This window comes from Girardinichthys multiradiatus, chromosome 1, assembly GCF_021462225.1.
Source record: "Girardinichthys multiradiatus isolate DD_20200921_A chromosome 1, DD_fGirMul_XY1, whole genome shotgun sequence".
Lineage (NCBI taxonomy): Eukaryota > Metazoa > Chordata > Actinopteri > Cyprinodontiformes > Goodeidae > Girardinichthys > Girardinichthys multiradiatus.
Window position 1 is genome coordinate 23,086,558 of NC_061794.1, and position 27,948 is coordinate 23,114,505.

Sequence of the window (27,948 nt, forward strand, 5' to 3'; positions counted from 1 at the left end):
CAGTTCAAAGATGATCCAACATGTGTGCTGATGTAAATGTGCTGTTTTAGCAATAAACATTTTACTCATCAATTATTCTAAATTCCAGAGGTGGAAAACACAGTCCTCAAGAGGCAAATAGACCAGAAGTTGTGATGTCTCGTAAAAATAGACTAGCCAGTATCATTCTGCTGTGCCTACTGAATAAGGCAATGTGACATACAATCAAATATTAACCATGAGCTCCTGGAAAACAGACCAGTGGATGGATTTAAGGATGAAACATCTTCTAATGAAATTGGTGCAATTATGCAATGAGAGGCTTATGGCAAAAAAAAAGACTGTAAATATAATTTATGGATAACTTTATTATCCATAATAATCCCATGCACAAATTTTGGATGACTGGGTGATTTTATACAGGCAATATCATTTTGTACCCTGCATTCAACCCTGAAGAGATTATGCATGATGCTTGCAGGGCACATCATGCATAAATACTGAGACGAGTAGTCATGTGTGACAGCAAAATTGTGTAATATTTTTGGTGTAATGCATTTGGAGTATAAACAAAGCACCCTGCTGGCAAATGTCAAAGATCTATGTAAAATAAAATATGTTGCTATTAATTTTCTTTATTACAACCCTGCTCTACAATACCTGACCAACAGTTGTATGGTGTCCATAATGAATGAAGGATCAAAGTCAATCCTATGCTGGCCCACCTCTGACCTGCCAAGGCAGGCGGTGACTTAAAAAGGGTTTTGTCTTTGCTGCAAAACAGTCTTGAATCAGTTTCATAAAACACATTAAACCCAGGCCTCAGAAGCCTTCTGTCAGTCTCAGTTTGTTTTGGGAAGCAACAGAGAAACGTGGGGAATCAATGCAGACCTTGCATTGTGATTTTTGCTATGCATAACCACACATCTTCATGGTATGCCCAGAGGTAGCTTGAAATAAAGTTTGTTTATGCGAAAGATCGCTGAACAGTTCTGTGAAAAGGCCTTTAATCTTAAAGGCTACTAAGCAAAGTCCCCCTCGCAGACTTAGTCATGTATAAGTTTGGAGAAACTGAGATGTATAGGAGTTAGACATGTACAAGGGTGTATTCGCACCAGGAAAGTTCTTTGTTCCGGACACAACGTGGATTTTATTGTTTCTGTTTGGTTTCTGCATTGTGCTTTTTGCAAGTGAACTATAACTTTTAAACAAAGCTACACACATGACCATCATTGTTCCATTGAACAGAAATGACGGGAAAGAGCCCAGACCCAGAAATCATGGAAGTAATGCTTGCTGCATTTCATATTTGTGCAGATATTACAGCTGCAAAATCACTGTGAGTGTGAAGAGGAGCTCATTCAACACAGGTTTCATGACGTTCTATTTCTAATTTTGGAACAGCATCAGCGAAAGCATGCTGCAAGCTGAAGGAGACGATCTGGGACACAAAAGGTCAGGACCAAGGGGGGAAAGCACTACAAAAGTTGTGTTAACAAGTCATACTCACAGTCTATTTGACATATTTTTGAAAAATGTTGCAGAGCAGCAATGTCATTACCAAGGATACCTGGCAGGAAGTTCAAATACTGTCCAAGGTTTTCTGTCTTTGCCTGTGCAAACCTGAGTTCTTCTCTTGGTACTCCAGTTTCCTCCCACAATCCAAAAACATACATGCCATGTGCATGTTGCAGATAAATTGTCCGTAGGCATAAGTGTGTGTATGTGAATAGGTGTTTGTCTGGAATTTACGATGGTTAGATGGTTAATTGTTTTTAAAAGAGATATTAACGACAATAGATGCACGTAGTAACAAGATAGCTAACAGTTCAGTCTTAGCTACATAAAACTAAATAATGCACATGCTTTTTGATAGACAATGATTAGAGGTCGATCAGTTTTTATCTTTAATTGTGTAGCAGACATATTTGGACTTTAAATGGGCTAAATGGTGTAGACTAGATTTATTTGGCGCCTTTTAGTCATATCGACCACTCAACGTGCTTTTACACCATGAGTCAAATTCCCCCAGTTACACTCCCAATGGAAGATTGGTTGGCAACGTGGGGTTCAGTGTATTGCCCCAGCAACATATGGAAGATGATTTCAAACCCACAACCATCTATTTACCAGACCACAACTTTTTCTGCTTAGCAACAGCCACCCCACAGCTGAAACTAGGAGAGATTTTATTTGCCATCTGGCTCCTGATAAGGATACTTGTAGCCTTTTGTAGTCTACTGCAAACTTTGAACTTTTTTCAATTAAAGCAAGGAGTTTACACACATATTAGTGAGCCCACAGAGGTTCCTACAGCAGATAGTTGGATAGCTAGTTGGCTCACACTTACAGACAGTGGGTTTAAGTGAAAACCAAGGGTTACAGCCAGTATGGAATTGAGGGTGAGAAAGTCTAAATAAATGCCTTTTCTATAACATATTTTTAAATAAAACAGGTCTTTTTGTTGTCTATATGTTAAATATTTATTATAAACAAGTCTAAATGCAAGGCAGTCTGTCCCACAATAAAAACATCCTTGAGATGTTGATAACAAAACTTAACCATAAAGTCCAGTGTTGGAGATTTTATGATCTACTTGTGTATATGAGGATCTACAATGTTTAATTGATATTAATGGGTTTAAAATGTGTCAAGAAAGTATAAACCCAAATCATTACACCACCACCACCAGTCTGAATCGTTGATAGAGGTCAGAATGGATCCACGTTTTCATGTTGTTGATACCAAATTCTGACCCTATACCATCTGAATGTTGCAGCTAAGATCGAGAGGGATTTTCTTGGATCAGGAGGTTTTTCTAACTTGTTTTTATCCAGTTTTGGGGAGCCTGTGTGAACAGTAGCTGTAGTTTCCTGTTCTTAGCTGACAAAAGTGCTACCCAGTATGGTTTTCAGCTACCATAGCCCACCTGCTTCATTATTTGACGTGTTGTGTGTTCAGAGATGGTTTTCTGCATATCTTTGCTCTAACAAGTTGTTATTTGAGCTACTGATGCATTTCTATTATTTAAAACCAGTCTGTCCATTCCTCTCTGACCTCCAATATCAACAAAGTATTTCCATCTACAAAACGCTCACTGAATATTTTCTCTTTTGGCACATACCCTGTAAGCTCGAGACATGGTTAGTTTTGAAAATCCCAGTAGATCAGCAGTTTATAAAATACTCAGACCACCCTGTCTGACACCAACAACAATGCCACATTCAAAGTCACTTAGATCCTCTTCCTCTTTCATTCTGTTTGAACTTCAGCAAGTCGTCTTCACTACGTCTAGCAGACTAGATGCATTGAGTTGCTTCCACACGATTGGCTGATTCAGTATTTGTGTTGATTAAGATGGATTCAAGTAACTGAACAGGTATAGATTTAAATAGTTTTAGACTGTGGCAAAAAACATAATTGACAGAGGGTGTACTTTTTTCCCCATGACTGCACCAGACAGTTGTGCTCTGGAAGTCTTTGTTGGTGACCCCTGACTAAACATTGACACAGTGTATGTTTCCTGCAAGCTGGAAGAAATTGATTTAATTTATCATCATCTATAGACTGCAGACATCTCACTAATCAAGAGAAGATATAGGCAGTATGGCCAAAGGTTTTGGCTCTGGCCCAACAGGAGTCATGGAGCTACAAAGCTGAAAGTCAAAGTTTCAACATCAACTTAAAAGTCCTGAGAGCTACACTGATTACACAGTCTGACAAAATAAAGCTGTGCACCAGTGCAATAACACAGAACATGAGTGGAACTGAGAGGGTTAAATAGACTTCAATTTTTTAGTTACAATAATATTTAGTTGTTTATTTCATTGTTTGTTTTTAACACTTAGATGAAGAAAATACAATTGTATAATGGATAGGTTACCTCATGGTGCAAAAACAGCTGAAATAACCGAAACCGAAATGTAGCATCCTGACAAAACACATGTATCTCAGATTTTTATATAGCTAAAGTTTTGGAATTGTCAAGTAAAAGTCCTGACCTTGATCCAAACTGAGGATTTGATTTCTTCACAGATCTGGAGTGAACAGTTCAGCTTCAACATCCCAGAGCTGAAGCTGCTCAGTACAGAAGAGGCTAAAGTTCCTCCAAACTGATGAGCAGGACAGATCAATAGTTTACCTTTAGTTATAGTTAATGCTGCAGAAGTGGCAAACGCTAGGTACTTAAAGGGCAATATGCTGTTTTGTTCTGTTGGGGTTCATTCTCCATTTTAAGCAGCAGAAATCTGGTCATGAATAACAGTGCTCTAAAAAAGGTATTTGCCCCTTAAACATTTGTTCTTCCTTTTGACACACTTAAATGTTTCACATCAAACACATTTTTGTATTTAAAAAAGTTAACCTGAGTAAATACAATTCAAAAAAATACTTTGTTACATGAAGTATTTTCAGGTGGGGATTTAAAATATTGATGGAAAAGAATAGAAACTATCTTGGTCTTTTGTGAAAAGGTATTTGCATTTAAGCAACTCATCATGAGCTGATCTACAGAAATTCAAAGACAGATGAGAGACAAAGTCATTGGCATCTTTCAGTCTGGAAAGGATAACAAAGCTGTTTCCTAAGCTTTGGGACTCCGGTGTACCCCAGTGGGAGCCATTTTCTCATGTAAAAGTGAACCTTTCCAGAAATGGCCAGTCTACCAAAGTTACTTCAAGAGAGCATCCAGTGGGTCACGAAAGAACCCAGAACATCATGCAAAGCAATGCGGGCCTCACTTGAAAAGTTGAAATCTGTGTTAATGTTTCAACAATAAGATAGAGACTGGGCAAAAATGGCATCCAAGGCCAAAACCACTGCTTACAAATGCCTATTTCATATTTCCCAAAAAACATATTTTGGTAAAATATTCTGTAGACTGACAGAACTGGTGTGACCTTAACACCAAAAACCCTCCGTAAGGGGCAATTCAAGCAATTATACAAAGAAAGGTGGGTCAAAATGCCTCAACAGTGATTTCAATAATTAATTTCCAGTTATTATAAATGATAAATGGCTGCTGTTACCGCTAATAGGGACACAACAAGTTGGTTTAGGGGGAGGCAATTACTTTTTTAGATAAAACCAGGTTGGTTAGATATCTCTTTCTGTAATAAATGAATACATCATGATATTAAAATTTGTTTGATGACCTGAAACATTTAAGTGGGACAAAAAAAGCAAAAATCTAAAGAAATCTGTAAGAGGTCAAATAAGCTTTTCCAGCACTAAGGATCACAAGACAACAAAAATAAATCAACACACACTAATTTGTGCTATGAATGTACTAGTGAGTGCATACATCACTCTTTAAAGCCAGCAACCATAGACAGCATGGCCAAACTGAAGTTAAATTAGCACTAGAACAGCCTCAGAGAGAAAAATCCCTCAGACTTATTTCTGGAGTTACCACTATGGTTTATTCTTTCAGATTTAGCAGGGGTGGCCAGATGGGGGCCAATAAGATTCTGAATTAAGATACTGCCATGTATAGTGTGGTGAGGAATGGAGTAGCAGACATTCAAAAGGAGACCTCTATAAAGGACAAAAACTGACAAATGAATTTACTCTGCCAGTCAGAGGTTTACATACATTCATCTTCCGAATGAAAATCCCACTTATTTTTTTGATTTGTTATCTTTTTATTGAAACATTCTGTTTTGTAGGGTGGAATAATTACACTAACCCTACCAATATTTGGATACATTTCACCCAGCAAGTTACAGGGAAAGCCCACACTGTTTAAAGCCATCAACAAAATTCCTGTCATTGAGTCTGGCAGGACTTCTTACCACACTACGTATCAAAACTGGTACAGCTCATTTAAATATTTGGCTTCCCAGAAGGCAGCTGACTTTCAAACAAAGCCCTAACCTTTCCCAGCCGGGTTTAGGTGTGCTGGGTTAGCCTTCTTCATCCATTTAAAAAACCTGTTTTGACGTATATTTTGGATCATTATCCTGTTGGAACACCCAACCATGTCCAAGTTTCAACCATCTGACCAAAACCGCCACCCCTAGATTAAGAGAAACAGGTTGGATGTTTTAGAACAACCAAATACCCAGCAAGGCTTGCGCAGTGGTACCTATTTAACATCATCCCTGACTGAGAGCATAGTGACCAAGAAAGAATCCCCTGATCAGAAATCCAAACATTCAAGCTTGGCTAAATATTGAAGCTGCTCGCTTGATCAAGCCAAATGTCTTCTGGACAAAGGTTTTATGGTCAAGGAGGACAAAGATTGAGCTACAGGGGTTGGACAATGAAACTGAAACACCTGTCATTTTAGTGTGGGAGGTTTCACGGCTAAATTGGACCTGCCTGGTAGCCAGTCTTCATTGATTGCACATTGCACCAGTAAGAGCAGAGTGTGAAGGTTTAATTAGCAGGGTAAGAGCACAGTTTTGCTCAAAATATTGAAATGCACACAACATTATGGGTGACATACCAGAATTCAAAAGAGGACAAATTGTTGGTGCACGTCTTGCTGGCGCATCTGTGACCAAGACAGCAAGTATTTGTGATGTATCAAGAGCCACGGTATCCAGGGTAATGTCAGCATACCACCAAGAAGGACGAACCACATCCAACAGGATTAACTGTGGACGCAAGAGGAAGCTGTCTGAAAGGGATGTTTGGGTGCTAACCCGGATTGTATCCAAAAAACATAAAACCACGGCTGCCCAAATCACGGCAGAATTAAATGTGCACCTCAACTCTCCTGTTTCCACCAGAACTGTCCGTCGGGAGCTCCACAGGATCAATATACACGGCCGGGCTGCTATAGCCAAACCTTTGGTCACTCATGCCAATGCCAAACGTCGGTTTCAATGGTGCAAGGAGCGCAAATCTTGGGCTGTGGACAATGTGAAACATGTATTGTTCTCTGATGAGTCCACCTTTACTGTTTTCCCCATATCTGGGAGAGGTACGGTGTGGAGAAGCCCCAAGAAGCGTACCACCCAGATTGTTGCAAGCCCAGAGTGAAGCATGGGGGTGGATCAGTGATGGTTTGGCTGCCATATCATGGCATTCCCTTGGCCCGATACTTGTGCTACATGGGCGCGTCACTGCCAAGGACTACCGAACCATTCTTGAGGACCATGTGCATCCAATGGTTCAAACATTGTATCATGAAGGCGGTGCCGTGTATCAGGATGACAATGCACCAATACACACAGCAATTGATGTACAACGTTTCTTATCATAATTATATGGTTCATTTAAATTGCTTGGTTTCCTGCCACCAACCCAACTTTGAGGAATTGTCCACACATATTGAATAGGGTTGAGGTCATGGCTTTTCCAGAGGCTTCATGTCAGCCTACCTTATCCATTTGAAATCTTTTTGTGAACAATGTGTGTTTTGGATCACTGTCCTGTTTGAACAACCAATTCTGTACAAAGTTCAGTCATCTAGCTTTCATCTAGCAGTCTCTTTTGATTTGAGGTGAAGTTGGAGAATCTGGAGGTAGTCCTCCTTTTGCATTATTCCATCTACTGTGTGGGATGCTCCAGTTATACTGACAGTGAACAGCCCCACAGCATGACACTACCGACATTATGCTTGACAGCAGAGACCTTGATCTCTGGACGGAAATGCTCACCTTGACTCCTCCAAACGTTTTTCTGATCATTGTGACTTACTGTATATAGCTATATATACTGTATATGTAACTTCTGACCAGCACTTTAAATAAAATAAGAAATACTGCAACCCTTTGAATCTTGTCATTTTCTCTTCCAAATACACATTACTTAAAAATGTAGACGGGCAGCAAATGTATAGGGGTACGCTTAGGCCTCCCTGGCTTTTTGTGGCACCAGAGAGTTCAAATTTATAGTTTTTTTCCTCAGATAAACAAATAAACACAAAAAGCTACATGAATGTATAGTCCATCTTTTGTAGGACATTTAAAGAAAATTTATTTTCACTTTGTAGAGGAGGATCTGCACCAACATGTGTCCCCTCCTGTTCAGATTGCTACCGAAGAGAACTCATATCAAACCAGTATCAAGGTCCAATGCTGTAGTTTTAGTCATTACAATTGACCATTCTTCTCCCATTAGCTTGAAATGGAAATACCCAATGCTCACTGATCATATTATCTAAAGTAGATCTTTGCATTTAATACAATCAAAGCTCCAAAGGGAAATTTGAGATAGATGAATGGTCACATCAAACCTAACCAAGAATAAGGGTAAAAATGTCCTCTCTGTTAACACCACAAACCACAGTAACTCACTTTTCAGCTATTCAGCTTCTCTGTGCATCACAAAAAAACTTTCATTTGAATAGCTTTTAGATTGTTTTAGAAATACCTGTAATGCTGGGTTGGTATTATCCCTGAAGGCACCGAAGGTGAAGAAAGGACTCAGAAGTCCTGCAGTGTCATTCTAAGGGTTGGTGAAGAGCACTTGGAACTATGGCTGCAACCAGATCAGCTTTAAACCTACAAGAAAATTGATTGATGCAACAGTGAGAGAAAATGAGGACCTGTAAGGACTGATAGATATCAATAACTTTGTTTTTTACCCGTTCATGAAATTCTTTAAGCCCACATCATGTTGTTAGACAAGTTATATTAAAAGGTCTTCTTGATTCCATAGTAATCAGACATGGGATTAGGTAGTGAAACTGAACTCAGCTTTCTAAAACAATTTGGTTAATCACATGTAGTTTATTATTTAGTCATCAGTCAGTCATTTTCTACTGCTTATTCCATAGTGGGTCACGGGGGAGCTGGTGCCTATCTCCAGCAGTCTATGGGCGAAAGGCGGGGTACAGCCTGGACAGGTTGCCAGTCCATCGCAGGGTAACACACATACACACCTAAGGGCATTTTAGATTGACCAATTAACCTAACAGGCATGTCTTTGAACTGTGGGAGGAAGCCAGAGTACCTGGTGAGAACACACGCATGCATGGGAAGAACATGCAAACTCCATGCAGAAAGACCCCTGGCTGGGAATTGAACACAAGACCTTCTGGCTGCAAGGCAACAGTGCTACCAACTGCACCACCGTGCAGCCCTTTTTATTATTTAGCCAAAGGGAGAATTTTTTTTTTTTTTTTTAAACGGTCAGGTTGGTTTGGATAGATTAAGTTAATACTCAAAATCACCACTTCCAAACTGCTTTTTGTATTTATTCAGCAATATTCGTGTTATTTTAAAAGTTGTTTCATGATGAGAAACATTTAGGTGTGAAAAATAAATCTGGCTAAATGCTTTTAATGTCTGCAGGGATATGTGGCTTTGGCTCCAAAAAGATGCTTCTAGAAGATAATTATAATCTATTTCATAAGTCCTGAAGAGAAAGAGGCGTCGAGGATGAATTTATTTGATATATGCTTCTCTTGCTCACACAAGTCTATTCCAAGTTTTGCAAGTGTGTCAAGTGCAGCGGCAACATCAGAAACAAAATAAAAATTAAACAAAGGAGCAAAGAGAAGTTGTGGTGCCACCACATTTGGCCCTTCTTTCAACCCTAATTATCCAACTCACCAGGTTCGATGGGTTTTCATGTCTTCACATGACCTTTTTGTCTCGCTAATTTACATTCGGCATTATGTCAGTTTCAGTGATCTTTGCTGATACAAAAAGCACTCAAAGACAGAGAAGAAAAGTCAATCAGACTGATAACATTTTGCAAATAGTAGTCTGAGGACAGCCTCAGAACTGGCATGTCCCCCAGCAAGTAACTACCAACCCGACAGCATAACTCAAATTCTGAAAAGGCTTCGTTCTTTAAATAGGTGGTTCTGAAAGGGCTTAGAGCTAAGGCAGGAAAATCAGCTTCTTGACAGAGAATCTGTTCAGAAAAGTGGGTCAATCAAACAGGACCCTTCCAAAACAGTTGCATGTTACTCTGACACCGCAAAAACATTCAGTATATAGCACTGGGTTAAAGTAAAGAAAAATATCCATAGAGAGATAATTTATCAAAAGAAAATAAATTTTAAAAATGCATCTATTGAAAATTAGCTTTCATTACCTTGTCGTGTAGACTTACTGCTGTCAAATGAAACCAATGACCTCCAACTGAACTAGCAGTTTGAAAAGTTAACTTACAGTGTTATGGTTAGAGATCAAGCAGTCTGATTGGACTCTCCAGGTGATCCAGTGTATGCCTTCTATCCAAAAAGGCCCATCCGGTCCAGAAAGGATACTCATTTACTCATAATAAAAGTTTCAGGATGTGAGCATGTTCCAATCTGGCCAGTAACCTACGTTTGAGCAGATTATGCATCCATGGCTTAGATGTTTATTGAGCTTACCTCTTTTAAGGTAATCATTTATTCTCTCTAAATAATTACTATAGGATTTTTGGATCAAACCATATTCTCTATTCTTACTGCTCCTCTGTACATCAAATCCGAGGCTCCAACTTTGACAACTCTGCTGCAGCTTGGAGCTTAAAACCTATGGATCAGATTGTGCGGTGAATTAAATGTGTTTAACTGTAAGCTGTAGGCTTAGTCTCTTAGGAGCAAACACAAACCCGCATTATTATAGGGTGGAGAGAGAGAACAGGGTGGTCTTACCGTGCAGAGCTGTGGGTCGGTTATCTTTACTCGGCAGGCCTGTTACATTGCGCCCCTCACTCACTCCTCAGAGAATAAACTAAGAAAGGCACACAGAGCCATTTTAAATAAAATTTTGCAGTGTAAGAAGAGCCAAAAGGCTGCACTGACTTCAATGTGGGTGAAAAGTTTTCAGCACATAAGCAGCAGACAGCCTGGGACAGTGAACCCATCATTTAAATGTTGCTGACAGCTAAAAAGCTGCGGATAATGTTCCCATAATAAGGAGCAAAGCATACCTGTACAATTTCTCCCCCTGTCGTCGCCGACTCGCCTCAGATCTATTTATCCCACTTAGATTGATTTGACGGGCTGCGTGAAAGGGATTTCTCGCGTGTCTGAAAGGCAATGCGCGCTCCCGGTGCGGGACTGTGGCACAAACTGCTGCGGGACGCTCCGCTCTGCTCCGAGGAGGATGGCCGTGCCATAACTTTCGCCTCTACGCGCCGGAGTAGCAACTCTTCATCTCTCGCCGCAGACTCAGCCTCAGTTTCGACGTCGCAGTGAGCACCCCTGTTTCAGGGCTGATAGGGTGGGGTTAACTCTGCAAGTGAAGAAAAATCCTGTTCGCCACAGACTTTACTCAGGTGCGACACCAGAAGACGCCCTGCAGACGGAGTGTCCTGCAAAAGTATTCAGGTCCTTTAAACGTCCTAGCATTTTATCACATAAAAACCACAAACTTTAAAAGAGGGAGACACATTGTGCACGCTTTGCAGTTTCTTTATGTATACCATGTGTTTGTATTTAATCCCCTTTTACCATGACACCCCCAAATAAAGTCCAGTGTAACTGGAGAAGAGTCGTAATTACTAAATCAAAAACCTGTGTCGTTTCATCTCAGTATAAATCTAGCTCTTCTGTAAAGGCCTCAGAGGTTTGCAGGTGTTTGTCAGAGAACATTAGTGAACAAATAGCAGCACGAAAACCACATCGCACAGGTCAGAGATAAAGTTATACACCTTCAAAGGTAAACAATTTCCCGAGCTTTGAACACCTAAGGCAGCAGATCTTGATCTGCAGCTATACAAGTATGGCACAACAAGAAATGTACAATGGAAAAAATGTCCACCTACACTGACACACTAAGCAAGGAGAGAATAATGCCCCTTTTCCATGGTCTCTAAGGCCACAGGGCTCCACTCCACATCACTTGGTCTGAACCTGTTGTGTTTCCATTGACTCACTAATGTTTGGGGCTATGGCTTTAAGCCCCGCCTACAACTGTCAGTGTGCCTGAAAAAAAAAAGAAGACACAAATAGAAAAAAAACCTAAATAAACTAAATACAAATACTGTTTGGATCATTGTATATGCAAAAATGTCTTATATATGTTTTTTCATGCATAAAATAATCCACTAGGATACTTATCTGGAACACAGCCCAGCCAGAAACTTCTAAGAGGATGTGACAGGCTATCTGGTCTGGTAATGCTTCAAAGTTTGCCTGAAGAAGTTAAAATGTTGGTCTGCATGAGGACGTTTTTTTCTTAGCCATGGCAATAATGCGGAAAAGGACTTCAAAGTGCAAAACTGTGGACTTTTGACCGCAGTGAAGTCAGTTTTAGGTTGGATATTGGATATTCGTGCTCCGCGGATTCATTGGGGTCTTCCTCCGGTTTGATCCGATGATGGCAGTCTGATTACGAGCAGCTGCTCTCAAAATCAAAATCAGGTTTATTGCTAAGTTTGTGCACACAAACAAGGAATTTGACTCTTGTACACTCTTCTCTCAGTGAAGTATTTTTTTCTATATAATTGGAAATAAAAAATATCTTTAAAATGTAGATAGATACACAACAGAGATTATAATGTTGGATCAGTTCAAGTATGCATGGTGTTGTTCTGGAACTCTGACTGTCGAGTGTTCATCAGAGAAACAGCCTGCGGGAAGAAACTGTCTCTGTGGCGGCTGGTTTTAGCAGACAGCGTTCTGTAGCGCCAACCTGAAGGTAAAAACCTTAACAGTTTGTGTCCAGGATGTGTGGGGTGTGCAGAGATTTTACCTGCCCTTTTCCTGACCCTAGACCTGCTTACGGACAAAGGGAAGGTCAGCCCTGATGATTCTTATTAATTTATGTAAAATAGAAAATGTTGACCCAGTCTGACCCTCTGGCTGCGAACTGACAGGAAGCTGTGGATCCACATGCAGGTGGAGCGTTGCAGTCCCAATGTCCCTTAGTTTGTCCACCAGTCTGTATGGGATGATGATGTCTTATGTGGTTAGGGTTAGGGGTGGTTAGGGGAAGACTTCCAGGTGATTCAGGTCCAAGCAGAGTCATGTGTTAAGAACAAATCAGTGAAAGTCCAGTCCCTAATCCAATTAAGCATATGTGGCAAGGTGTAAAAATTTATGTTTACACAAAATTCTCCATCAAATCTGACTGAGTTTGAGCTGCTTTGTAAAGGAGAAAGGGACAAAATTTCAGTCTCTACATGCGCAAAGCTGGTAGAGACATAGAATTTTTCATGTTGTGTTGCCTCACAACCTGGACTTAAAATCAATTGTTTAAGAGTTTGTACCATTTTTTAGAACAACTTTAAAGATGTATTACTTTTTTTATTGTGAAGTAATCAACAAAGAGGACAAAATAACAAATATCTTCAGCATGCATAACTGGTCAACCCCTCTCCTAAAGTCAGTACTTTGTAGAGCCACCTTTTTGTGGCAATTACAGCTGCAATTTGCATTGGATAAGTCTCCAGGTGCTCACCACATCTTGCCACTGGGATTTTGCCCATTCCTCAAGGCATAACTGCTCCACTCCTTCGCATTGGATGGTTTTTGTTTATGAACAGTGATCTTTCAGTCTGACCACAGATGCACAATTGGGAAGAGGTATGAACTTTGACTAGGCCAAACATTTAAATGTTTCTCCATAGACCACTCAAGTGTTGCTTTAACAGGGCCTTCCAAAAAAGGTTTGTTTATCCTGATCATGTGACAGTTTCACACAGGTGGAATTCATTTAACTAATTATGCAACTTTTGAAGGTAATTGGTTGCACCAGAATTTTTTAGGGGTTTCTGAATTTTTTATATCTCATTTTACTTCAACCTAAACTATGTTGTGCAGATTCATCACAATACATAAGATTAAAAAAAACACTTAAATTACAGATTAGAATGTAACAAAATAGGTACGAAGCCAAGGGAGTGAATACTTTTGCAAGGTACTATACCTCAGGAGACGTGCAACTGTAATTGTAGCAACAGGTGGCTATACAAAAATATTAAGACAGCCTAAATAGAAATGCACACCACACTTTTATCATTTTATATTTAAGTCATGTACTATTGTTTCCCCACTTTGCAATTATGCACTAATTTGTGTTTATCAACAAAAATCCAAATGAAACGCACTGAAACTTGTGAATGTAACATCACAAAATGGGAATGCTTTTTGCAAAACACTGCAGGTCCCAAAATATCTACACACAACTTCTTTAATCTTTCTGCTGCTTGCTTTAATTGCATTGAGCAAATAAAACAGGCATCAGTTCATGATTACAATTTGTCAAACCAGTTCTGCATCACAGAGGTGAATGCAGTGCTGCAAAGTCAAGGTAAAGTTTATTTAGGGTTGCTATTCACTGCAGAGCTGCTTCGGGTTTAAGAACAATTCTGCTGACAAAAAGAGACAGAGGCAGGCAGCTTATAGAAGCCTGCATATAGCAAACATGACACCAGCACAATAGCACTGACATAACCAGCACTGCTATTTACGTCTAAATATGCACATAATGAAAAACTTAGCAAATCAATACACAAAGTAAAGTTTGCTGTTTCCCAGAATTGTTTGGATTGCATACATTTTTCCTCTGTTCATGTGTTCATCTTATTACAATAAAACTGCTCGAGAGTCCTGGTGTCTTCAGGATGCGATCTTGTGGACTGCTATTGTGATGCTCCCATGACTCCTCACCAAAATGTTCCTACAAAACAATGAAAAAAAGAAAAGGCACACTTAGACAGTGACAAAAACACATGCCGATTAGGACTGCACATTATTAGGAAAACATGCGTAGCGCAATCATGTTGCTGAATGTCGCGACTGGCTATGACTTATAATAAATAAAATACAAATCAATAAAAAGTGTTAATGTCGTTACTCATTTACAGAGCCGAGATAATGAATAATCTATCCAGCTACTGGTAGAAAATTGCTTCTGGCTGACATTAGCTGATTTGGCATTAAACTAAGTTTAATTTTTTAATGACTTGACCACCTTATCACCTCTTTACCTTCTAAAGCTCTTTATGCTTCATTTAATAAATAGCGTCACCTAATACATTATAAGCATAGGGAGCCTGAATGCATGGTACTTAAATAATTAGCTAACACTTATTGCAGTCCAGGCAATAGCTGCAAAAATACATAATCAAATTCACTGTATTCATATGGTACAACTTTGTAATATTTTGTTCAGCCCCAATGCTGATTCGGTGAAACACTTGATATACACTGATATATTTTACCCAGCTCATAGTCATTCGCTTTCACCAAAATGATGTCTTACATTACAAACTAATGTGCGAAAGTTTATTTCTTTTGTGAAAACATGCTAGCAGAACAACTTTGTAACAACAGTGACCTTGAAACAATAGAAATTAGTTTTCTTCTTGGGTGACATTGGGTATTTCTTTAAAACAATATTACACCTCTAAATAGGAAACCGCAACCTGTTGCTTATTGTTGAAACCTGCACTGCAATGAAGTATTTACAAATGTAATAGCTTCAAGTATACTGCCATTTAACTGTACAAATAAAGTTTGAAAAAGTTTAATTTATAAATAAAATAAAAACAGTTTTTACCCTGAACATTCTTATTTTGATGTTGAGAGTTTAAACATTTCTGCATAAATTCCCCTCATAAATCTTGATGTGAAATGTATAAATTCTCCTATTACTAGAAGACAATATATCATTAATGAAAGAATAAATGCTTATTGAATTTATTTATTTTAATCAGACATTTCAACCTGTTGATCCGAGGTATACAATAGACACTGGCTAAAGTTAAAGTAAACATATACACAAAGGCAGTGGCTGCAAGGTTTTACTTTGGACAGTTAAAACGTTTAGTTCTGCAGGATCAATATTTTATATTTACCAGAAGGTGGCAGCAAAGACACTAAAATAATCCCACAGGACACAGACAAACAGCCACCCCAGTTACCTCAGCTGCCAGTGGAGAAGTGGGCGACCCCCTGGATGGACTGTCACCCCTCCCAAGCCAGAAAACAGAACACGCTCACATGTATTTAGAAGAACTGATTAACCTCAAATGCATGTTTACATAAACCAGCAAATGACAGAAAAACAGGGAATATTTAATGCCAAGGTTTGATCAAGACATTTCTTCCTGTGAGCTGACAGCGAACCACTGGATCACTCTGCCACCCAAGGTACTTAAACTGAATCCCCTCTCTCTGGTTCTGGATTTCTTTCAGCAGTTTCCTCTTGATTTATTGATCTCCCCAAGCATTAATCAAAGCCACCACAGGCTTCTCCAAGACAGATTATAAATATAAACTAAACAGAAAATAAAAGTCAAGCAGAAACCGTGTCAGTGCTCACCCTGAGTCAGACTCCAGGCAGACAGTTGGGGAGTCTGTTGGATCTTTGGGGAGAGCTGCTGCTTGTTTGGCCAAAACCGACACAACACCGCCGTGTTCATCGGACAACGACCCACGACCTGGAAATAAAAACAACGTATAGAATGAGGAAATACTGGTGAAGCTTCTAAGCTCTGTGTAATTAACAAGCTGTAAAAACAGTAAAATCTACATGTTCTGAACTTTATCAGAGTGTGGCCCAGTTTTTCTAATAACCTCTTTAAGGTAACATTTGTTTTTCAGTAAAGTTACCGTATTTTCAGCTTAACTGTATTTAAATTTTTGCTCACATAAATCTCAGCAATCAATAGACCAATTGTTTACTACTTGTGACGACAGATGCACCAATGAACTGAGATCGGAATCGGCCGCTATTCCCTTACTCAGCTTTAAATTTGTCAGCAAGTCAGGTTCTGTAAAGCTAATTTGAAAAAAATTGTTTTTATGCACTTTTTTAGTGTAGTAAAAATCAATGTTAATGGACATACTTGAATAATTAAACCCCAGCAAAATGACCAACTGTCTTAATAAATTCACAAAACATGCATTCTTAAAGTTTTGTTTCCGTTTATGATGGATCCGCATCACAGCAGTTTCCAGCTGACCCGTATTATTCTGAGAAGGGTTACTCTCATCATGCACAGAGTGAAAAAGCTCATGCTGTAAATGTTTTGTTTGTTATTATTACTAGATGTGAAAACTTAAACTACTGAGGCATGTTTTGGCCAAAAATGTTTAACATAGGCATATAGGAGCAATCCTTAAGTTTAGATAAGGCCTTCAACAAAAGGAGAGAGCTAAGGTAGAAGCAGAGTCTTCATGTTCTTTTTCTTCAGAATAGTGAGGAAAGTTGCACTCTTTTCTGCTTTTCTAAAAATCCATATTTGCACAAATTTGTTGCATAATTTCAAGTTTTTAAATGAGAAACTGACTGTTCATAGGGAGGTGAATGGTTTCAGTGAGAGCCTGTGATTCCCACATACAGCTGAAGCTGCATCACATGAACTTATACTATTCATCTGAGCAAAGCAGATTATAGTCTTCTATTGTTTGATATCCTTCAACCTCTGCTGTCTTGACCCAAACTGTGTTATGTTGCTTACAGACAGCCCTGATACCAAACTGTGAAAAGCTCTTAACCAGCAATAACTTCTTACTTTTTGTTGTTTTTGTATCCTTTAATTACTTTTAAGAAAGTTAAAGCACCTTTTTTTAAAAGACGGAGATATACCAACTGGAGCAATGATAATGTATTTCCAGCTTAAAGTGCAACCGGTAAATAATTTTGTTCCAAACTGAACCATGTCTGGGTTCTGTGTCCAACAGGAATACACCCACCCCCCAACCGCAATCTTGGACAGCAGTCTAAGTTCGGCACATAATTTAGTTCTCATAAAGCTACAGCCCATCTAATATGAAGATATCAAATGTTAAAGTTCAACCACATCCACAGGATGAGCGACTAAGCAGCAGAGACTTTTAGCTATAACTGCTGCAACAAAACTGCCATTGTGAAATGTTTGCATAACCTTTGAAGGTTTGACGACACTTCTGTTTTGGACTCTGTCACAGTCCTGATCAATAAAGACACAAACTCTAAACAGACTAGACCTCCGAAGGTCTGCTGTGACATTCAGCATCATGTTCTCAGCTGACATTTCTCGGTCCAAGAAGTTAATCTATATAGTGATGATTCACAACAGATTTCATCTAACGGCACTTTACCAAAATAAACAGATCCATTCACATACAGAAATATATAGTCAACTCAGTCCAGTCATATAGATTAGGGCTGCATGATATTAGAAAATCTTGCGACGATGATAATATTGGTAAATATTGTTTGGATCAGTTCGGATATGCCCATTTTCTTCTTTCCCGTCTCGCTCAACTGTGCTAGCGACACTCCGTGACCTTTAGCATTTTGGGTCACATCATTTGTGTCCAGTGTGCGCATCTGCTGCCATAAGACTCTGTCTAACTGGCTAAATATTGCATTTGCATGTTTAATGTTTATGAAACTTGGAATATATTAGGATATTAGGATGGCGATATATTCATGATATATTGTGCAGCTCTAATATAGATAGATTCAAAGACAATCGCCTTCATTCCACTATAATCCTAGTTATAGAACAATATAGTCACCTACAGTTTATGACAGCAGGTAAAATGTTTTCCATCTAAGGAAACCCAGCCGATTGCATCAAGTCAGTGATGTGGCAATCCCTCCTCTTGAACAACCATGTGGTGGCAGTGGACAGTTAATTGCATCGAATCAATAACTTGCAAGGAAGAGTGGCAAAACAAAAGTCAGTCTCTGGATGCTCAAAGGTGAAACACTCCAGATTTATGCGCTTATTTATCTTGGTGTTTTACATGAAAAGATAAAATACAGTAATGTTTGTGAAACCTTTTCTTTGTGAGTGTAGTTGTTTAGCAGCCATGTTCAGGAAGATGACACAAGTCAAAGGAACATCACCAAGACTTCCCAGCAGAGTATTGTTGAAAGTATCCCACTGTCCCCGGCTGCTTGCCTTCCAGTATTACTGAGAACCCCAGTTTTTTTTGTCCGCTGTTGTCCTTGGTGGACATAAGTCACCATGAACAACCTAACTGATCATGCTCCGACACCTTTCAATCCGAACAGGCATTACTTTTTGTTGCTATTTCAGCGATCATCCATGACCCTTTCACCACTTCACTTTAGCTTCTTCCTTGGAAAACATTTAAAAGACACACAGCAAACCAGGAAAATCCCAAAACGAGCAGCAGATGTAGAGATGTAATGATCCAGAAGTCTAAGTTCAATTTTAGGCCCTTATCAACGTCTGTCAGCTCAACAGATTTTTATTTAATGCTTAAAACACAGAATATCCACTGACTGACCCTTACTCAGGTACTGTTAAAATCGGATAATCCACAATTTTGTAATTTCTCACTGTTTTTATTTGCCTTTATTAACACAGTTACACCATACCTACTCATTTAGAATCAAACAAGTTGGATATGTACCTTTTCAACTTGTTGGGAGTTTAACAGTTATCATTTCTGACAATAGTTTCAGTCACTTATTATTAATTCACGTGAAAAGATTCACTTAAAATTTTAACCAGTTAGCTCAGATTTCTTTCTATAAATTTCATTGAAAATAAAACTTCAACAGAATCTTACAGCCCAGACTGTGTCCCTGTTCATCTGTGCAGAGGACTCCGACCACAGCTGGATTCTTCATGCTAAAACACACAAACAGAGAGAAATGTCGACCTTGTGCTCAAATACAAACAAAGTTACCAACCGGTTTTCACTCACGTATCATTAAGATGCTGTTCAAGCGTCGACTCCATCGATAATATTCCGTAAATGACTGAAAAGCAAGCTTTCTGGATGAAACCTTCTTTTGTTCGAGAACCGTTTCCGGATAGAGTCAGCTGACGGTTGTCACTCGCACTAAGAGTCCTTATGAGGACCAAAAACGACGAAGCACGATTGTCCAAGGTACTCAAAATACAGGTCCTTCTCAAAATATTAGCATATTGTGATAAAGTTAATTACTTTCCATAATGTCATGATGAAAATTTAACATTCATATATTTTAGATTAATTGCACACTAAGTGAAATATTTCAGGTCTTTTATTGTCTTAATACGGATGATTGTGGCATATAGCTCATGAAAACCCAAAATTTATATCTCACAAAATTAGCATATTTCATCTGACCAATAAAAGAAAAGTGTTTTTAATACAAAAAACGTCAACCTTCTAATAATCATGTACAGTTGGGAATGTACTCGGTTGGGAATCTTTTGGCAGAAATGACTGCTTCAATGCGGCGTGGCATGGAGGCAATCAGCCTGTGGCACTGCTGAGGTCTTATGGAGGCCCAGGATGCTTCGATAGCGGCCTTTAGCTCATTCAGAGTGTTGGGTCTTGAGTCTCTCAACGTTCTCTTCACAATATCCCACAGATTCTCTATGGGGTTCAGGTCAGGAGAGTTGGCAGGCCAATTGAGCACAGTGATACCATGGTCAGTAAACCATTTACCAGTGGTTTTGGCACTGTGAGCAGGTGCCAGGTCGTGCTGAAAAATGAAATCTTCATCTCCATAAAGCTTTTCAGCAGATGGAAGCATGAAGTGCTCCAAAATCTCCTGATAGCTAGCTGCATTGACCCTGCCCTTGATAAAACACAGTGGACCAACACCAGCAGCTGACATGGCACCCCAGACCATCACTGACTGTGGGTACTTGACACTGGACTTCTGGCATTTTGGCATTTCCTTCTCCCCAGTCTTCCTCCAGACTCTGGCACCTTGATTTCCAAATGACATGCAGAATTTGCTTTCATCCGAAAAAAGTACTTTGGACCACTGAGCAACAGTCCAGTGCTGCTTCTCTGTAGCCCAGGTCAGGCGCTTCTGCCGCTGTTTCTGGTTCAAAAGTGGCTTGACCTGGGGAATGCGGCACCTGTAGCCCATTTCCTGCACACGCCTGTGCACGGTGGCTCTGGATGTTTCTACTCCAGACTCAGTCCACTGCTTCCGCAGGTCCCCCAAGGTCTGGAATCGGCCCTTCTCCACAATCTTCCTCAGGGTCCGGTCACCTCTTCTCGTTGTGCAGCGTTTTCTGCCACACTTTTTCCTTCCCACAGACTTCCCACTGAGGTGCCTTGATATAGCACTCTGGGAACAGCCTATTCGTTCAAAAATGTCTTTCTGTGTCTTACCCTCTTGCTTGAGGGTGTCAATAGTGGCCTTCTGGACAGCAGTCAGGTCGGCAGTCTTACCCATGATTGGGGTTTTGAATGATGAACCAGGCTGGGAGTTTTAAAGGCCCCAGGAATCTTTTGCAGGTGTTTAGAGTTAACTCGTTGATTCAGATGATTAGGTTCATAGCTCGTTTAGAGACCCTTTTAATGATATGCTAATTTTGTGAGATAGGAATTTTGGGTTTTCATGAGCTGTATGCCAAAATCATCCGTATTAAGACAATAAAAGACCTAAATATTTCAGTTAGTGTGCAATGAATCTAAAATATATGAATGTTAAATTTTCATCATTACATTATGGAAAATAATGAACTTTATCACAATATGCTAATATTTTGAGAAGGACCTGTACAGAACCTCGGTACATGGACCAGTATGAAATTCTCAACGTACGATGACCTGAATTAAAAATACTATACTATCACTTAACTGACACAAAATTTAAAAGGTCTAATGAAGAGAGGATCTTTGCCAAAACATAAAACCTACCAGCTCATATCTGCCACAGAATCACAGTGAGCCAAGAATAAGCGCTAGTAGCTATTTATCTACGTCCGAAGTCTGAATGTGGACCACACCAAACACAACTTAACTCTTTTAACTCTTCTATGGTAAGTGACGAGCCAACTGCCAAAGTTATTCACAACCCTGGGAGATTTAGATTTTAAATAATTTTTATTCTACCAAGAAGTTTCTTTCTAATGTGAAATATGAATTATCAGTTAAAAAGTGTCGCAAACTTGAAACTTAGCAATTTTAAGCACAAATACACTTCATCCATTAATCAAATATGAGTGGCAACTGATAGTAGATATCTTCATTTTTGTCCTCACAAAAAGAAAAACAGAATACAGAACATTTCCTTTCTAATTGCCGTTTTAAAAATGTCCTGTTAATATTTGGAAACCTTAATGTTTACTGAGGTGGTACTTTTTATAAGACCACCACTAAAACTTGTTTCAGATTTAATTGTACAACAGACCAATTTCAAAGCAGACCTAGATGGATTGAGAGTAATAAAACAGCTGTTTGTTATTTCCTCATTGTTATTTCACTCTTTTCATTCAACTCCTCTGACAAATTGGCATTCTCATTCAGAGTTGCATAGATACATAATCAAATTACTTTAATTAATTTTCCCTTCTTGAATAGAGGCTAATAATCAAATTTTCACTTTGCTCTCTAGCACAACAAGTAGTCACATTTAGATGACTCAAGTATAATTAGTAAAGACTTCCTAATACTTACATCCAGTCATCTGGTCTCCAGTTAAATACAGTTGAACAGAGGAACACTTTTGTTCAGTGACATAGTCAAAGAGAAGTGAAATCACTTCCGGAAATGGAACCATTTCCACCAGAACAACTCTTGTTAGAATTATCATAATAAAGCTGTAAGTACAATACAGCATTATAAACACAGACATAATCTCAACTGAACTGATTACTTGGCTTAACACAGAGCATGTTCTGGTCAGAAGTTAACACACACTCATCATATATGCAAATTCCTTATTATATGAGCTTGAATAAATTTATTTGATTATTATTTTTACATAACAAAGGGAATTGGGCTTGCAGGTTTAAAGTTACTGTGAATTTTCTCTTTTTAATGCACATAATCAAATACATACATACATGCTTCCTGTGACGTCACTGTCCAAATAAAAGCACAGCTCTTGCTACATCCTGCCTCTTCCACAGCGGGAATTAAGGTACAAGCCTGGCTTGACTTTTCTCTCTGAGGCCTACAGAATCAAGCTGTGTTATAGAGAGTTCCTGGCAGAGACGCTGTCTCTACGACTCCGAGTGGAGCAGTTTCCCGAAGGAGGACAACGGAAGCATCACCGTGGTCACCAGTAACTTGCCATTTGGTCAGCGGACAGAGCGAGCCGCGCCATCAAACAGCTATGGAGTTTAGCTGAAGCTAATTAGCTCCTTTTGTTCACAGAGCTTTCTTCAAACTTTGTCGTCGCCCGGACAACTCCTCTTCAGCATGGTTCACATACCAGGTTAGGGTTTGGGCAGAGATATTTAGGATGAAATGATCTAAACGTTTTTCATTTTATGAAGTTTGGTTTTGTTTGTGTTGAACTCAGCTATCTTGGTGCTAGCAGAATATCTGCAGCACACATGCTCAGTTTGTGTTCTGTGTTTGTGTGTTTTTAAAGTTAAGACAAACTTTGCTTGAAGGGTGATTTTAAACACAAAAGATTGATCATAACGCACCGTCCGCGCTTCTGCATTTTAACCCTTTTATTGACGGTATTTTTAAAGGTGTGTGTTTGATTCTGGTGCTAAGCTATAAGCTTCTTTTGTTAGCTTTAACTGATAACGGATTAGGACACGTGCTTGCTGCTAAAGAATATTTTACCAGAAAAGTTGTTACTTTTCAGTCCAGTAAATAATATTTCCCTAACATTATTTTACTAAACTTGATAACTAAGTAAACACCATTAAGCCCCATTTCTCCAGAAAGATTTGGCTCTTTCCCAAAATATTCCCTTAATAATATTTCTTTAAATATTATTTTAATAAATAAAAGCAGCTAATGAGACACCGTTGAGAAATGGTCATCCAGAAGGTTGGTTTTATTCAGCAGATCATTCTTTAAAACATTATTTTAATAAAATATTTTATCTGATCTTGCATTGTGAATGTTTGTCTAAATGTTGCTGATTATTTCCTAAGTTAGTTCCAAGACTAACTTAACTTCACTTCCAGATTCTTCAAGATAATACTTGGTTCTCAAACATAAACATTGTATGGTAATGTTGCATCACTCTTTAGGTCATGATTTTCAATCATCTTTAATCAACTTGTTTATATTCTACATAGCCCATTAGTCTTCATTATTCTTTAGTTCTGCTTGGTAGTTTAGTTGGATTGTTTTAGCATAGTAAAGAGTTTGTTGATTGAAATATGTTTGACTTTGAGTTGACTTATTTTTGTTAATAAATTCTTGTATTTTAAGAAATTGTGTGAATTCATTCCATGTGTGCAGAGTTTTGCTGTTCAATAATGTCAGAGCTTCGTTCACCCTTTTGATTTTGTCCTAATACCACCGCCTTACTAGGCTGGTATATCTCTGAATTTTGCAGCTGCCCCCATGGACTAGAAATGACAGGAACATTAATGTTATTGTCCACAGTGAAATATGTTGAACAGCATAGACTGAGAGCGAGACATCAAATAAAAGTCTCTATTTCTGAATTTTGCAGCTGCCCCCATGGACGAGGCATGCTTTCTGGAGAAAGGTTTTATGGCATGACAAGCATAAGATTGAGCTGTTTGGCCTCATGGTAAAAGGTATGCTTGGAGGAGTTTTTGGGGAGGCTATCAAACATAAGAACATTGTACCAACTGTCAAGCATGGTGGTGGCTGCATTGTTGTAAGAGGTGGTTTTGCTGCTAGTGGTATAGGTGCATTTTACAGAGTGGATAGAATATAGGAGAGAACTACCTCCAAGTTCTTCTACTTTATATCAGATGTTTACAAAAAGTTTATTTTCCAAATGCAAATTGTTAGGGGATATATGTCCAAATATTAGTGGGATGTATGTATGCACAGTTTTGAATCCCTTTATGTATAATCTCGATCTTGTGTAGATTAGAGGCAATTAACAATAACTTCAAACATGTGCACACAATTCCTGTTTGCAAAAATCGGTTGTAGTCAAATGTTCCTTAGTCATTGCAGGCTGTAAAAAGAAAAAGTAATTAATTAAAAACAAAATAATGCTATAAAATTGATACTGTAGTGTATATTAGCGCTATTTCAAATCACACTACTATATAATTTGTATGGTGGTATAGTTTCTTCAAATTGTTTTTGTATATTTATATTTTATCACAGTGCCTTATTTCCTAATGTTGCATAGCGTTTTTATATTTTTATTTAATATTTAAATTGGCTGCATGGTGGCGCAGTTGATAGCACTGTTGCCTTGCAGCAAGAATGTCCTGGGTTCGACTCCCAGCCAGGCGTCTTTCTGCATGGAGTTTGCATGTTCTCCCTAAGAGGGTTCTCCGAGTACTCCGGCTTCCTCTCACAGTCCAAAAACATGACTGTTAGGTCAATTGGTCTCTCAAATTGCCCTTAGGTGTGTGTGCATGGTTGTTTGTCCTGTGTGTCTCTGTGTTGCCCTGCGATGGACTAGCGACCTGTCCAGGGTGTACCTCCCGCCAATAGCGACCCACTATGGAAGAAGTGGTAGAAAATGACTGACTGATTTATATTTACTTAAACTGTTGACTATGAGAGAGTCCTGCACAAGATTTCCAATGTGCCTGGACAGTTTATGCACAAATGGCAAATAAACCTAATGGAGGATTTAAAAATCACCCAGTTAAGAATCACACCATAAAACAGTGTCAAAATAATTTAAAGCTTCATCTTCAACAAAGTAATGATTCCATATTTAGGATTTTCTTTTCCAGAAGCATGGAATACTCTCTTCAAGGTCTCTCTTATGTGGAGAAATCAAACATATTCTATTACTAATCCACAATACACTGGAGGTGACACAATAAATGATGCAAAAGAGGAAAAATGCAACATCTTTGAAGTCTTTTAGGTTACAATGCTAATATGCAGTGTGTGTAATGTTATGACGAGAACTGTCTTTTTGATTATTTCAAATCAGGAATCTTTTTTCCTACTGTAGTTAAAGAACAACATTTAAGTCATTTTCTCTTAAGTTACTTTGAAGCATGTAAGCTCTCCTCTCTGGATGATTTCTGTTGCCTTTCCAAGAGGATGGGGGCTCAGTGCTCCTGCTGACGGGGCAGAACTGGGTGAATATAATTATGTGTTGGAGGAATCCATCACCTGCCCAGCAACAGGGTAATGTCCTGCTGACTAACTAGCCAGCTACACGTCCCTCCAACATTTTATTTCTTCTTTTTATGCTTGTCTTCCTCATATTTCTCTTTATGCGTCTTAAATCCCAGCCTGCCTGCTTCATGCTCGACAACCTGCCGCCCATCACAGTCAATGGCTGCAAGTATGCACGTAGGCAAATGAACGTAGAAGTGCACGTCTGCATATGCAGAATAATTTACTGCAGCTAGGTGTCATTGTGTATTTCCTGTTCCGACACATTTATAAAAATTTCAATATTTCATAAATGCTAGCTGGCTAAAATACCAGATGTTAGCATTTATACAATCAGAGTAAGTCTGAAAATGAGATCTGACTCTGAGTCAGCACATCATTAACCTTTAACAGTATTTAATGATTACCTTCATTACATTTATAAAGACTTGTCCAGGGTGTACCCCGCCTGTCGCCCATAGACTGCTGGAGATAGGCACCAGCTCCCCCGTGACCCACTGTGGAAAAAGCGGTGGAAAATGACTGACTGACTGACTGACATTTATAAAGACACATTTTTCCTTTTCTTTATATTTATACATATTACAATATAGCCAAGTAAAGCCTTTTACATGAGTTGTAGAAACCAGCCTCTCCAACATTTATTTTGTTTTTTAGAATGCAATTAACAAATGTTGCTCAAATCTGATAAAATACCTTAAAAAGTATAAATACATCTTTATTATTTCCCATTTTGTTATTATATTTCAAGCTCTGTTCAATCCATAATCTGAAAATGGAAAGAGTGTGTCACAACCAAAACATGGCCATCCATAAAAATGAACTGGCAAGAATGAAATTAATTAAAGAAGCAGCCAAGAACTACATGGTAATTCTGCATGAGCTGCAGGGAGAATCTGTTGACAGAACAAATATTAGTTGTGCTCTCTATAAATCAGAAGTTTTTGAAGAACTGCCCATATTGTTGAATTGTTAAAAGAAAGCAAAAAGAATTCCCCTCTGCAATTTACCAGAAGCCATGAAGGGGACACAGCACACATGTAGAGCAGGGGTGCCTAAGTCAAGTCCAAGAGTGCATCCCTTCTCCAAAACATCTGAATTCCCTCATCAGCTTGTCACACAGCTCTACAAGGCCCCAGAAATGAGCCAATTATTTGATTCAGGTATGCTGGAGAAGAGATGCATTTAAAAGTTGCAGGATGGATGCTCTCAAGGACTGGATTCCCCTGATGAGGAGGAAGGTGCTTTGCTCAGATGGGACTCAACTTGACCTTTTTGGCCGATATAAAAACACCATGTGGCACACTATGCCCATTTTGAAAGATAATATTGACCTCATGTGGCATCATGATCTTGGGATATTTTTCTTCACCAGGGACAGGGAAGCTGGTCAGAGTTGATGGGAAGATGGTAGGAACTAAATATGGGGCTGTTCTGGAAGACAAACTGTCAGAAGCTACAAGTCATGACTGAGGTAGAGGTTCACCTTTCAGCAGGACAACCACTCTTTCATACAGATGGAGCTACAATGGAATGGTTTGAGAATGTTTCTGTGATAGCATGGCCCAGTCAAAGTCCAGAGCTAACTTCAGAATTTTTGATAAGATTTGAAATTAAGATTTATTATTAACTGATGTTCTCCATTGAATCTGACTGAGCTTGATGTACATTAAAATAAAAAATGCTGAAAAGATTTCAGTCTCTAGATAGAGGCATGCCCCAAAGACTTGCAGCTGTAACTGCAACAAAAAAATGCCTCCACAGCGTAATGACTCACAAGAGCTGAATACAAATGCATGCTACACTTTTCAGATACATCTCTACACAAATAAGTGTTACATGAAGTCCAGTCCTTTATTTACCCAGATTTACTCCATTTTAAGTTTAATTTGGGTTGTCTTGTTTTAGATTGAGAAAATACTGTGAACTTTATGGCTTTTTCTTGCTGGAAGGTGTCAGCCTTATTTTAGTTTGCATGAATTTGCTGCTGCAATGCTTGAAGTACATTTGTTTCAGTTTTAACCACTAGACATTGAAACTGTGGCAGTCTCAGTCTTTAGGAGGCTATAATATCATGTAGCAGGTAGATATCTACAAGCATAGAAGGACAGGAGAACCTTCATCATCCAGATGACTAAGATGACAAAGCTTCTCAGCAGATG

At 38.9% G+C, this 27,948-nt stretch overlaps 2 protein-coding genes across 5 annotated transcripts in view; both read right to left on the reverse strand.

The window, feature by feature from the left end:
• Positions 1-11,114, reverse strand: part of slc16a4 (solute carrier family 16 member 4) — a 40,653-nt gene extending 29,539 nt beyond the window's left edge. For 2 of the 4 annotated variants that reach the window (XM_047377026.1, XM_047377001.1), the window contains exons 1-3: positions 10,804-11,113; positions 10,526-10,604; positions 8,302-8,432 (exon numbers count right to left, since the gene is read on the reverse strand). The gene's annotated coding sequence lies outside the window, so the exon portion shown is untranslated. Of the gene's footprint in view, positions 1-8,301; positions 8,433-10,525; positions 10,605-10,803 lie in introns of all 4 variants that reach the window. The other 2 variants (XM_047377007.1, XM_047377017.1) reach the window with 2 other exon arrangements.
• A 1,988-nt stretch (positions 11,115-13,102) lies between these two features.
• Positions 13,103-19,651, reverse strand: lamtor5 (late endosomal/lysosomal adaptor, MAPK and MTOR activator 5). The gene is made up of 4 exons (XM_047385538.1): positions 19,496-19,651; positions 19,358-19,419; positions 16,146-16,263; positions 13,103-14,498 (listed from the first exon to the last, which is right to left on the reverse strand). Exons 1-4 carry the CDS (start codon positions 19,528-19,530, stop codon positions 14,438-14,440), a joined length of 276 nt encoding a protein of 91 aa, XP_047241494.1. The 5' UTR covers positions 19,531-19,651; the 3' UTR covers positions 13,103-14,437.
• Between the last annotated feature and the right edge of the window lie 8,297 nt (positions 19,652-27,948).